Source organism: Hevea brasiliensis, chromosome 17 (assembly GCF_030052815.1).
Source record: "Hevea brasiliensis isolate MT/VB/25A 57/8 chromosome 17, ASM3005281v1, whole genome shotgun sequence".
Taxonomy (NCBI): domain Eukaryota; kingdom Viridiplantae; phylum Streptophyta; class Magnoliopsida; order Malpighiales; family Euphorbiaceae; genus Hevea; species Hevea brasiliensis.
In genome coordinates this window covers 13844006-13856875 of record NC_079509.1, presented here as the reverse complement: position 1 = coordinate 13856875, position 12870 = coordinate 13844006, and the positions used below count along the sequence as shown (strand labels likewise).

General features: G+C 39.4%; 1 protein-coding gene across 2 annotated transcripts; it reads left to right on the top strand.

Annotated features, from left to right (window-relative positions):
* Window positions 1–268: 268 nt before the first annotated feature.
* On the top strand, window positions 269–5992 carry LOC110633559 (ubiquitin receptor RAD23c). 2 transcript variants are annotated; one of them, XM_058139358.1, is made up of 12 exons: window positions 269–451; window positions 1354–1515; window positions 2039–2092; window positions 2598–2659; window positions 2789–2944; window positions 3052–3229; window positions 4381–4533; window positions 4632–4700; window positions 4789–4836; window positions 4913–5022; window positions 5104–5182; window positions 5577–5992. In XM_058139358.1, the coding sequence occupies exons 1-12, from the start codon at window positions 386–388 to the stop codon at window positions 5691–5693; spliced, it is 1254 nt and encodes a 417-aa protein (XP_057995341.1). In that variant the 5' UTR covers window positions 269–385; the 3' UTR covers window positions 5694–5992. The 2 variants fall into 2 exon arrangements, with proteins under 2 accessions (XP_057995341.1, XP_057995342.1); XM_058139359.1 differs by lacking the exon at window positions 4632–4700.
* Window positions 5993–12870: the final 6878 nt, after the last annotated feature.

Genomic DNA, 12870 nt, shown 5'->3' with positions numbered 1-12870 from the left:
CACAGCTGGATAATTTTGGGAACTGAAGGAAACATTACCTGATCTGAAACAATCTTTCTACAGTAAAATCTTCTCTAGTTTCAACCAATAAAAATATGCCACGCAATGAATTAGGGCAACAGGCCACATGGCAAATTATTGTCCGTTAGATTTAATAAGCACCTTTTTTTCCGATGGAAAAGAAACAATAAAATCACACCAAATTTACTATATTTACAAAAATAGCCTCAGATATTCCTTTCTTGTTGGTTTGTGCTTGGTATATGAAGGAGAGATATATACTATTAAAGACTTGTGGATCGAGTTATAAAAAAAGCTATTGAAATAGAGATAGTGCCGTGACAGAGATCGGATAGTAGAGGAGGAGGAAGAAGAAGAAGAGAAGATGAGGATTTTCGTTAAGACTTTGAAGGGCACTACCTTCGACCTCGAAGTGAAACCTGAAGACACGGTATGCTTATTTCATAATTTTTCACTATTCTTTGTTTGCCAGATTGTATGATTCTTGTTCACTAGGGTTTCACTCTATGGTAATTGCTTTTCCTTGCTTAATTTTGCAATTCAATGGGGAATAATTGCAATTGAATTGAGATTCGTTAGTTTTTGCTGTAAGTACCATGACCACATGTTTGGGTTCTAATTTTGCTTCTTAAAAGCGTGTTTAATTAGCTGCTTAGTTAGTTAAATCTTTGCTGAATTAGGGTTTTGGAGAGTTTATGGTTTTGTGAGTTTATGTTTGTGTAATTGAAATTTGAACTTTGGAAAATTCGACGTATCATCTGTTCCTTGCTCTTTAAGCGTTCAGATTAGAAAAAATTGCTTGATTAGATTCAAATTGCTTGGCAGTTACCTGGAAAGTCTAATTTTATATGTTACATAGGGGATTATATCACAAGCGGGCAAATAATGTGCTGTGGCAATACTGTAAAGCTTGTTGATACATAGTCCTGTGTATTATCTGCGCATCAGTTGTTGCAATATATACATTGGTGGAATTGTGGTGTATGTAGGGCATGATACCAAAGACTAAAGAGAATGCGACAACATTGTAACTTTATAATTTTTTTTGCTTCAAACATGTAGTTCTTTCTATCAACACAAATAGCTTAGCGTGCATTTTGTTCTTTTGACTGCAGATTGATTAGTAAAGTATTATGGTGCAGCAGTTTACAGGAGATTGTTTCAATTATATGTTATTTTGTCATTGTTGGTACAATATTTCATATTTCTTGCCTGTGTTGTATATTGGTCATGAACGCAAATAGTTTGTATGTTTTTTAATTTCCTTTTTTTTCCCGTATGTTTTATTCTTCAGTTTAATTTGTTTCCACATTTGACATATATTATGTCCAGATTGCTGATGTCAAAAAGAATATAGAAACTACTCAGGGGGTAGATGTTTATCCTGCTGGAAAACAGATGCTTATTTATCAGGGGAAAGTCCTTAAAGATAACACAACAATTGATGAAAGCAAGGTTGCTGAAAACAGTTTTGTTGTGATCATGTTAACAAAGGTAGGATCTGCTTTCAAGTTTTGGAGAGTTGTTTTCTCTTTTATTTTTCTTAGATTTCTTTATTTGCTGGGAACTTGTGTATCACTATATACCTATATTTTATTATTCAATATGCAATATATTGTTTGATTGGGTATGAGTGATGGTGTTGAACTTGATAGAATGATACTTGGTGTTGGTGTGATTTTCTAGCACAGTCTTTCTTATAGTTATATTTTTGTTTTAGCTAATTATATAATTTAGATGGAAGAAGCATTGTATCTGTGACCTGTCCATTCTCTTGTATTTATGCGCTATAACGTTTCCTGATATGCCATCCTTTTGGAATCTGTATGAATATATATTTCATGTAGGCTGATGTGTAGGTATTTTTATTTGAGTTCCTGTATTTAGAAGCTCCTATCTTTTTTCTTTTTAGTTACACACACACATGTGACACATGTATGTACCTGACATTGGTAACTGTAATTGACTAATTGTGCTGGTTTCTTTGGTTTTAATCTTCATGCTTTGGAAATGCCAGAATAAGAGCTCAGCTGGGGAGGGTTCCACTGCACCAACTTCTTCTACAACTAAGGTAACATCAGGATAGTTGTGTTTTATGCTTTTGTGACTTAGCACTAGAAGGGGATTGAAGTTTAGTGGCTTTGATAGTACAAGCACTGTTATGAACAATACTTGGTGCTACTTTTTTACATAGTTCTTTGTTTGTATGCGCATAACACTGAACATGTTGGAATATTTCAATTGTTGTAGGTTAGAAATATTTATTGGAGTATCTTTTTGATGTAGAACCAGGAAGAAACCAAGATTAAGTGAAACAAATTCTCTAAGAATTTTATTAAATCTCAATTGTCAATGATATCATAATAGAATCTGTAAATAAGTAGATAAAATAAGCCTTATTTATAGAGTTTTGCAACCCTAATCAAATTCTAATTAAGAATTTTAAACACACTGTAATAATAATAATAATAATAATAATTCCTAAGTATAATTCTCTTTTAATACTGCATTTCTCTTACTTCTATTTCTCCATGGTCTTCCTGTGCATAACAGTATGACTTACAATTGTTATGTAGGCACGTCAAACAAGCACCACAGTGTCAACAGCACCTCAAGCTCCTGTAACAACGATTGCACCGTAAGTTTCCCTGCCATTGTTCTGTGCAAATTATTTATTTCATAAGATATTAATCTGCATTATACTCTGATCTGATTTTTGTGTGTGTGTGTGTGTGTGTGTGTGTGTGTGTGTGTTTCAATTTCACAGGCCTGCTGCTGCCGCTGCCCCTGCCCCTGCCCCTGCCCCTGCCCCTGCCCCTGCCCCTGCACCTGCACCTGCACCTGCACCTGCACCTGCACCTGCACCTGCTCCTGCTCCTGCTCCTGCTCCTGCTCCTGCTCCTGTTTCATCAGCTAATGCTGTGTCTGTACCTTCCCTTTTATTTTTTTGTCCATAATATCACTCCCATTTTTTTGGTTTTTGACCTTTTGTTATGGCTTTCTAAACTTTTAAATTATTTGTTGAATCAGGTCAGAGACTGATGTATATGGCCAAGCAGCATCTAATTTGGTTGCTGGAAGTAACTTGGAGGGAGCAATCCAGCAAATTCTTGATATTGGTGGAGGGACTTGGGATAGAGATACTGTTGTTCGTGCTCTTCGTGCTGCTTTCAACAATCCTGAGAGAGCTGTTGAATACTTGTATTCTGTAAGTACATTCTCTTTATAGCTGTCTTCTAAAATGTTTCATATCTTATAATTTTTTCTGTTTGAGCTATGATTATATTAGAGAGGTAACACACATACACCCTCTTAGGTTTCTTTCAATTTCTTAGTAAAAATGGATAATGGTATTCTACCTAAAGAGTAGACATAGGTAATAAATAAGATTATTCTAAAGATTCGAGCCATAGAATTGTGAACCAGCGCTCATGAAAAGGTCTCTGATCATATAGATGGCGTCATTATTCAAATGAGGCTTTTGAGTCTTAGACTTGAGAGTGAGAGCTCTGCTTGCAAGTGTTGGGACTTCAGGTGGATGCTCGAAGAACACTGGGCGGACATAGTTGACCCTGTCACACTTGGCGTAAAGATGCTTTCTGGGGTTGGAATAAGAGATCAAAGAAAGAATTATTAAGTAATAATTGAAATAAATGAAAGTATTAAGATTAGAAAAAGGATGAAAAGTGAGAAACTTGGATAAAAAAATGAAATCCACGGATATGACATTTCATTACATGTATAGTAAATAGTGAGGGATTATGGGACAAAAAATAAATCCACTTGGTTTCATACTTGGTACAACCCAAAGTCATCATTCTCTTTGGTTTGCACAACAAAAAATTACTCTAAGGGTCTACAAGATCAAAAGATAACAAACAGTATCAAGAATTATGTAAAAAAAAAAATGCAAATCATAACCTATGGCTGAACCCTAGTGCTTTATTTGAAATGCTATTGTGATACATGTTATATTAATGTTATACTCGTTGCTATGGAGGGCCTTGAATTGGATTTTGCATTGCTTTTTGCGGGTATATTATTTGCTTTTGTTTCAATAAGCAATTTTAATATATATGCATCAAAATATCTGTTATTCTTGAAAATAGTGATTGGTTTTACTATTCATTTTTTTTTTTATGCTGCAGCTGCAACTGTTTTCTTTTTGCCTGTCCTAAATGGTCCATTATTTTTGCGTGGATGTCCAAAACATTATAATTGTTTTTGACCACAAACATTCAAGTCCAAGATGTTGATATTAACTGTAGTTATCTTGGTTTCCATGTTTTTGTTAACCTCCTGTATTTTATGTTTTCTTGGGATGTGTAATTTTTCATGCTTTGGCAATTGCAATGTCAGGGTATTCCTGATCAAGCTGAAGCTCCACCTGTAACTCGTGTCCCTGTGAGTGGGGAAGTTGCAAATCCTCCAGCCCAACCTCAGCAGCCAGTGCAACCTTCAACTGTTCCTTCTACTGGACCCAATGCTAATCCTCTAGATCTTTTTCCACAGGTAATTGATATGCATTATTACACATCAGTTGAAGATAATTGTCTTGATTCAAGCTGCTGCTCCTTCCCCTTCTTATTTTTAAATCTTGCTGTTTTTAGGGTGTTCCCAACATGGGATCAGGTGCTGCTGGTGCTGGCACTCTTGATTTTTTACGGAACAGTCAACAGGTGTCATAGCCACCTGTTTGTCTCTGTTTGTTTGTGATTGATTTACACCCAAGGATACTGAAACGTTATTTTGTGTTGTTCATTGTAGTTTCAAGCATTGAGAGCTATGGTGCAGGCTAACCCACAGATATTGCAGGTTAATAAACCTTCACCTCCTACACCTGTCCTTATATTTCTCATAAGATGTCTAAATTATAATTTTTGTTTTGCAGCCTATGCTTCAAGAGTTGGGGAAACAAAATCCCCATCTAATGAGGCTTATTCAAGAGCATCAGGCTGACTTTCTTCGCCTCATCAATGAACCTGTTGAAGGTGGAGAAGGGTAAGACTTAATGTTGGTTGTGTTCTTGAACTAAATAAGAGTGCATGTGTTTTGTGCTCATTCGTTAATAATATGCTGTAGGAACATCTTGGGGCAGCTGCAAGCAGCAATGCCACAGACAGTAACAGTTACACCTGAGGAACGTGAAGCAATAGAACGTGTAAGTTTTCCCTTCCTAAAGTCAATTCTTTGGGGCTCGTAAATCATCTTTAAAATAAACTACTTGGGGGAAGATCATATTACTTCTTGGCTGCTTGTACTTCAATTATGTTTTCTTTTAATTACTGGGGATTGTTTTGGATGTGAGGTTGTGGTCTAGAGGTGGATTAATTTTATAGTGGTTTTACTTGTGTTAAATTAATTGCTCATTTGAGATTCTTGCATCATAAAGCAAGTTGCAAGATGGTTATTGATGACAATCTTATTGCTACTATTATCATCATATATTCTTTTCCTTGTATGCTTGTATTCATAATGATGATTATTGATGGCCATTTCATTTTGCTTCATTCTCTCTCTCTTCATCTCTTGTTTCCTTCTACACTGATACTCAGCTTGAAGCGATGGGTTTTGATCGGGCACTTGTATTAGAGGTGTTCTTTGCCTGCAACAAGAACGAGGAGCTGGCTGCCAACTACCTCCTAGATCACATGCATGAGTTTGAGGATTGATTTTGTTGGAAATACTCTGAATGCTCCTGCACAATGCCTGGAAAAAAAAATGTTCCTTTTCCCCTCTCTTTTCTATATTCTCCTCATCTTCATTTTATAATTAAGTTTCGAGTCTGGAGTTTTATAATTGTGAAGTTTTTAGACAAGGAACAAGATGTAACATTCCTCCCTCCAGTTTCCGCCTCGTTAGGATCTTTTAATATTTTACATACATGGTTGTCTGGGTAATTTGCTTTCATTGTGTATACTTTGCTTGGACTGGTGATGCCATTAATCAAATTCGTCGAGGTTTTACAGAATTGTGGGGTATGAAATTGGTCTATGAAATTTACTTGGAGGAAAAAAAAAAAAAAAAAAAAAGACACTCCGTTCTGGGTGTTGGTGATTTATCTCTAGTTCCTTTGGTATTCATTTTCACTCGGAAAAAAGATAAACAGCATGAAATTGACGCTGCTGAAGTTTCCTTGTCATGATGAAAGGGATGGTAAAGAGGATATGGAGCATTAAAGATATAGACATAAGCAACTTAAGAGCAATTCTTTCTGTAAACTAAATGAAAGGAAATTCCTTTCTGGCAAGGCAACCAAGCAACTCTATGGGAAAGTAGTTTGCCTTCCAATGTGTCCTGCAACCAAGTTTGCTTTTGCAAACCTGCAGGTTGCAACGATTATTTAAAACTCATCTCAAAGGTTTCTTACATAATATTTAATTATTTTATATAAAATTTATTTTATAAGTACTTCCAATCAATTTTCTCAACTAAAATGGATCGAGAACCTTAAAACTCTAAATTTTAATCATTGTTGCACCGTTTTAAAACATGGATTTAATTTGCAATTATCCTCTAAGTGAAAAGTGTTAATTGTAATTTTTTTTATGCATCTAAATATTTAATAAATATGATTTTAATTTATCAATCAGGGTAGTCAGGTGTATTTTTTAAAGATTTTTTTTTTAATATTGGGAATGAAAAATCTAGAGTTTGAATTTTTATATTAATTATTAATAAAATTTATTATTTTTAGAATAAATTATTATAAGAGATTATTGTAACAACCCAATTTTTCTAATAAAATATATTTTATTTTTTTTATTGACCTGATAATCTATTGATATTTTATTCATGAATTTAAATTAATATTTTCACAATGGAAATTTTTGTTAAATAGGTATCATTTTGTTTGTCACGACCCAACCTATGGGCCGGACCGGCACTAGGACCTAGGCCAGCCTAAAGCCCCCGAGGCCCGTAGTAAGCCTAACTGTTCATTTACCCAATGCTGAGGCCCATTTGGGCCCAATTTCAAGAAAACAAACGGACAGAGTCCGGCCATAAAATGGACTTACCAACGGGGAGTTTTTGACTCACCCGACCTGTAAACACAATAAACAATCCATTGGGGAGCTCAGCTCACCCTCCACATACTCATCAACATAATAATAAATGGGAGCTCAGCTCCCTCATCCAATCCATCAAAACAGACTTAAAATATTAAGTTTACAGGTCCAACATGATAATAATATTACAGACCAAATTCAAATAATTACTGCTAACACATGCGGAAATTCTAGGAGTAAATAAAATTACACAAATATCGATAAACAACCTGCGAAGTATAAAAGCAGGTTAACCCAAAATAAAATATCCTCCTGCGGCCTGTAAAAATTTTTGAACAGGAGTGAGCGTTCGACTCAGAGAGTAAAATATCAATTTTAACCATAATCTCTATAACTATCTGTAACTAATGCACCATGTAGAGTGAAATGCAACATCAATATCATATTCACATCATAGCATCAAAAAGGTAATTTAGAGCACTCACACACCCTGTAGCATCAATCATAATATATTGGGAGCTGATCCCCTATACAGCTCTCTTAAATCCAACCTGGTGCCAGCGAAGAACTTAAGCCGGATTTTCGCTTAATAAACCAAATCGAGGGTCTCAGCGAAGAACTCAAGCCGTGACTACCCCTCGAAGGAACGGGTCCAAGAACTCTGCCGTGACTACCCCGTCCTATCCATAGTCCACACCACATCACACGCACGCCAACGCACGCACACTGCTCCAAATTACCACAACAACACTAATGGCACATTAACAGTTATGAATGCAACATAATTCGTGCCTAGAGTTTAACTACATAAATATATGCATATAAGTGATGCATGGGCATGCTGAACATATAATAATATCGAAATTACAATTAAAATTAATATTTTACTCACAAACTTGACGACAAATTACTGTGGCGGCTGGGCGGAGGAAGAAGGCTGTCCCGGCTCACCTGATAATTACATTACATCTATTTAATAAATTTGACTCAATACAAACAAAGAAAAAGATCAAGTACGTCCTAAGTCGAAAATCGAGTCTCCCTATACCTAGGACCTACCCAACCTGCAAAATGGCAAAAAAACGCACTTCTATATTCACAATCCATATATCAACAGTTCAATCATATCACACAGCCCCTCCTGGGCCCACCAAATCAATCATCCATCACAATACGCAAAATTTCAATTTAGTCCTTATTATTGATCATTTTTGCACAAACTGCCCAAACAAGCTCTAAAAATTATAAAACTTTGCCCCGCGGTCCTTAGCAATATTACTAAGCTGTTGCAAAAAGAATCGTAATTTTCTAAGCTACCACGAATATTTTATGGATTTTTAATCCTATTTAAGCACTAGAAAATTACGAAAAAACAAGGTTCGGGTTTACCTTTGCCGATTCCGACTTCGAGAACGCTCGGACGTCGACAATGGGGCTAGCCAAAACCTCGGTCCAATTCGGAGACTTTTCAAATTTGCGGCCAATCGTCCGAATTTCCGCGAATCGAGGATACCTACACGAAGCCCATAACACGGGGGTTAGTACATAAATTTTTCAGAATTTTCTAAGCTCATTTAATGCTCGAAAATACATTGCGAAGTTCCGTGGGACCCACCGAAAAAGGTGTCGGAAAAATTCAAAATTTATGTCGTTGCGAAGCTCTCGACGAATGGAGCGTGCTGGTGGCCTCGGTTTTCTCGTGGGATTCACGGTTTTCGAGAAATCTAGCCCAAAAGTCGAAATGGGCTAAAATCTTCCCGAGCAAAAATCGGACAATCCACTCGATGGATTTCGGCGTTCTTGGTGTGTATGGAAAGCTCTCGAGTAGATGACCACAAGACACTCTGGCCCACGTGGGGGGGGGGGTGGGGGAAGTTTGGGCGCGCGCAGGGGGAGGCGGCTGGGCCGGTGGCCGGGTGGAGAGGAGAGAGAAACGAGAGAGAGAAGAGGGAGGAGCGTCGGGAGGAAGAAAAGAGAAGAGAGATTCGGTCCGATCCGGCCCGATTCGATTCGATTCAGGACACAAAATTTTGAATTTTTACTCTGCCTCGGGACCGAAAACGAGGTCCAAAAATTCCGAAAAAATTCCATAAAACTCAGAAAAATACGTAGACTCCAAATATATTTTTAGTTTTGCCACGTGGTCTTTAAATTAATTTTTTTTAAAAATCATCAAAGTTTATATTTTCAGAAAATCGAACCCGATTTTTAAAATCCGAAAAATCTCAAAAAAATTCCTAAAATTCAAATAAAATTAAAATACCAAAAATACTCATAAATAATAAAATTTTGGGGTGTTACATTCTCCCCCCCTTACAGAAAATTCGTCCTCGAATTTTTACACAAGCGTAATAAAGCACATGATTATACATTGAACAAATATGGGTACTTGCTACGCATGTCCCGCTCGACTCCAGTGCACTCTTCCACCGATCGACTCTCCACAAAACCTTAACCATAGGGATCTGCTTTGATCTCACTGCCTCACTTGGTAGTCCACTATGGCTACAGTCGCTCCTCAAATGTCAAATTTTCTTTTAGCTCTATCACATCACATGAGAAGGATCGGGAATGTATTTCTGAGCATGGAGATGTGAAACACGGATGAACGTGAGAGAGGTTGGGTGGTAGCTCCAACCGTAGGCAATCGCTCCTACTCTATCTCAGAACCTCAAAAGGTCCAATATACCGAGGTGCCAACTTGCCCTTCTTTCCAAATCTCATGACTCTTCATTGGAGAAACCTTCAGAATACATAGTCGCCATCGCAAACTCCACATCCCTCCGTCTATAACTCTTCTTGAAAGTCGTCTTGATCGTTCCTCGATTAAAGGAACTACCTCAAGTGTACTGCACTAGGTCTACATCATGCACCTTCGCTTCCCATTTCTGTCCAACACAGAGGAGACCTACACTTTCTTCCATATAGTGCCTCATAGGGTGCCATCCCTATGCCGGAGTGATAATCGTTGTTATAGGCAAACTCCACTAAAGCTAGTCGCTCATCCCATTGACCTCCAAAATCCAAGACACTCATGCGAAGCATGTCTTCCGATGTTTGGATTGTCCTTTCTTGTCCGTCTGCTTTGAGGGTGGAAGGTCAGATCAAGTTCACGTGTGCCAAGAGCCTCCTGCAACTTTCTCCAAAACCGAGAAGTGAATCCCTCTGCCGATATTATGGAAGCCGAACTCCATGCAATCCGACTATTTCTAATGTAGAGCCGCATTGCCGAGACGCTACGTAATATGTAGTCTTCACGGTAAGAAGTGAGCTGATTTGGTCAAGCGGTCTACAATTACCCATATCGAATCATATCCTAGCGTGGTACGAGGCAACCCACAAAATCCATAGTGATCATTTCCCACTTCCATTCTCGGGATAGGGAGCTCTGCGGCTTCCCCGACGGTCTCGTGTTCAAACTTCACCTTCTGACAAGTCAAGCACTTGGACACAAAGTCTGCAATGTCTCTCTTCATGCCATTCCACCAATAGCTATCTTTCACATCATGGTACATCTTGGTGGAACCTGGGTGGACACTGTACAGTGTATAGTGTGCCTCTCGCATGATTTCATTCCTGAGGTTGTCCACATCGGGCACACATATCCTAGAACCTTGCACTAGGGCGCCATCATTGGCAAACCCAAACTCACCACCTTCACCTTGCTGTACTCTTTCTATGATCTTCATCAATTGTTTGTCTCTGGCCGGGAAACTCTAACTCGTCCCTCAAGTCCGGCCTCACCGAAAAGTGAGCCAACAATACCCTCATCCGAAAGATCTAGGATTAAACCTTGATCCATCAACTCATGTACCTCCTGAATCAATGGTCTCTTCTCTACTGAAATGTGCGCCAAACTGCCAGAAGATTTTTTGCTCAAGGCATCTGCTACAACATTGGCTTTTCCCGGGTGGTACTGGATGGTGCAATCATAGTCTTTCAGAAGCTCCATCCATCTCCTCTGTCTCAAGTTCAAGTCCCTCTGCTGGAAGATGTACTTCAAACTCTTATGGTCGGTGTAGATCTCGCACACTTCGCCATACAGTAGTGTCTCCAGATTTTCAGGCAAAGATTACACCGCCATTTCCAAATCATGGGTGGGGTAGTTCGCTCATGCCTCTTGGTGCCTTGAAGCATAAGCCACTACCTTTCCATTCTCGCATTAAAACACACCCTAGGCCAACTCGAGGCGTCACAATACACGGTGGATCCTTCACCACTCACAGGTAGTTTCAACACAGGGGCAGTGGTTAGACACTCCTTAAGCTTCTGGAAACTCACCTCACAGTCATCTGTCCAAATGAATGGAGCATTCTTCCTGGTCAACTTAGTTAAGGGAGCCGCTATCCTGGAGAAATCTTGTACAAAACGCCTATAGTAGCCACTAAACCTAAAAACTTCGCACCTCGGTTGTTGTAGGCCTAAGCCAATCTGACTTCAATTTTCTTGGGATCCACTTGAATACCGTCTCTAGAAACCACGTGTCCCAAGAATGAGATGCTTTCTAGCCAAAATTCACATTTCAAAATTTGGCGATACCGTGCTCCTCAAAGTCCGCAACACCATCCTCAAGTGCCACACGTGTTCTTCCTCGGTCCGAGAGTATACGAATGTCATCTATGAATACGATGACAAAACGGTCCAAAAATGGCTTGAACACCTGCTCATCAAGTCCATGAAGGGGTGCATTAGTGAGTCCAAAAGACATCACCAGAACTCATAATGACCATATCTTGTCCGAAAGCCGTTTTGGACACGTCCTCATTCCCGATTCTCAATTGATGGTAGCGACCGCAGTCTATCTTGAAAAGAATCTAGCTCCTTGAGCCGAACAAACAAATCATCGATCCGAGGAAGTGGATACTTGTTCTTCACACCACCTTGTTCACCGTCCGTAGTCGATACACAACCTCAATGACCCATCCTTCTTTCTCACAAATAGAGCAGAGCACCGGTGAAGTGCTCGGACGTATGAAACCCTTGTCCAAAAGCTCCTGTAGTTGCTCCTTCACTCTTTCAATTCTGCTGGTGCCATCCTCGTAAGGTGGCATCGATATGGGGTTTGTACCCGCACAACATCAATGCAAAACTCTATTTCCCTTCCCGGTGGCAACCCCGAAGCTCCTCAGGAAGACATCCATGAATTCTCGACAACAGAACATTTTCCATGCCGATACCTTCTACGATGTATCTCTCACCAATGCCAAATACCCTTGGCATCCACGCCTCAACATTTTTCCGCACTAATCGGCACCAAATTATATGGAGCCACGCTCCGTCACCATCAAAGCTAAACTCTTCCACACCGGTATGTGGAAGTATACCTTTGTTCCCGGTCTAAGGTGGCATAATGAGTTGCCAACCACCCATCCCGAGGATTACATCGAAATCCACATCGGTAGATGAACCAAGTCTGTGGGAGGATCTTTCCATCCACTACCACGGGCTACCCGAAATACCATGTCTACATCTATGTTGTCACTAAGTGGGGTAGCTACGACAAAGGGCACTCTAAAGTTGTAGGGTTTCTACCCAACCTCATGGCAAACACAGGGAGACAAATGAGTGCGTAGCACCCGGATCTATCAAAACACGAGCCTCATAAGAAAGAATACGCCACAATCGCATTTGAAGCTTGAGCATCCCGGTGGGTCGTGGTGAAAACCCGAACTTGACCTACCCCGAGTGGCGTAACTCGACATCGACTTCTACCTCGACCGCCTCCAAATCCACGTCCCCCTTGTCCTCGGCCGCCATGTTGGAAGCGCCGGATACAATCGCGAGGAACATTCGCAATGAACTCGTGACCCCATCCGTGGCTCGTGAACATGGGGCATTC

Coding starts and splice junctions, on each gene's coding strand:
- LOC110633559 (XM_058139358.1), top strand. CDS start 386: ATGAGGATTTTCGTTAAGACTTTGAAGGGCACTACCTTCGACCTCGAA. Junction 2,945..3,051: donor GTTTCATCAGCTAATGCTGT/GTCTGTACCTTC, acceptor TTGTTGAATCAG/GTCAGAGACTGATGTATATG. Junction 5,183..5,576: donor AACGTGAAGCAATAGAACGT/GTAAGTTTTCCC, acceptor ACTGATACTCAG/CTTGAAGCGATGGGTTTTGA.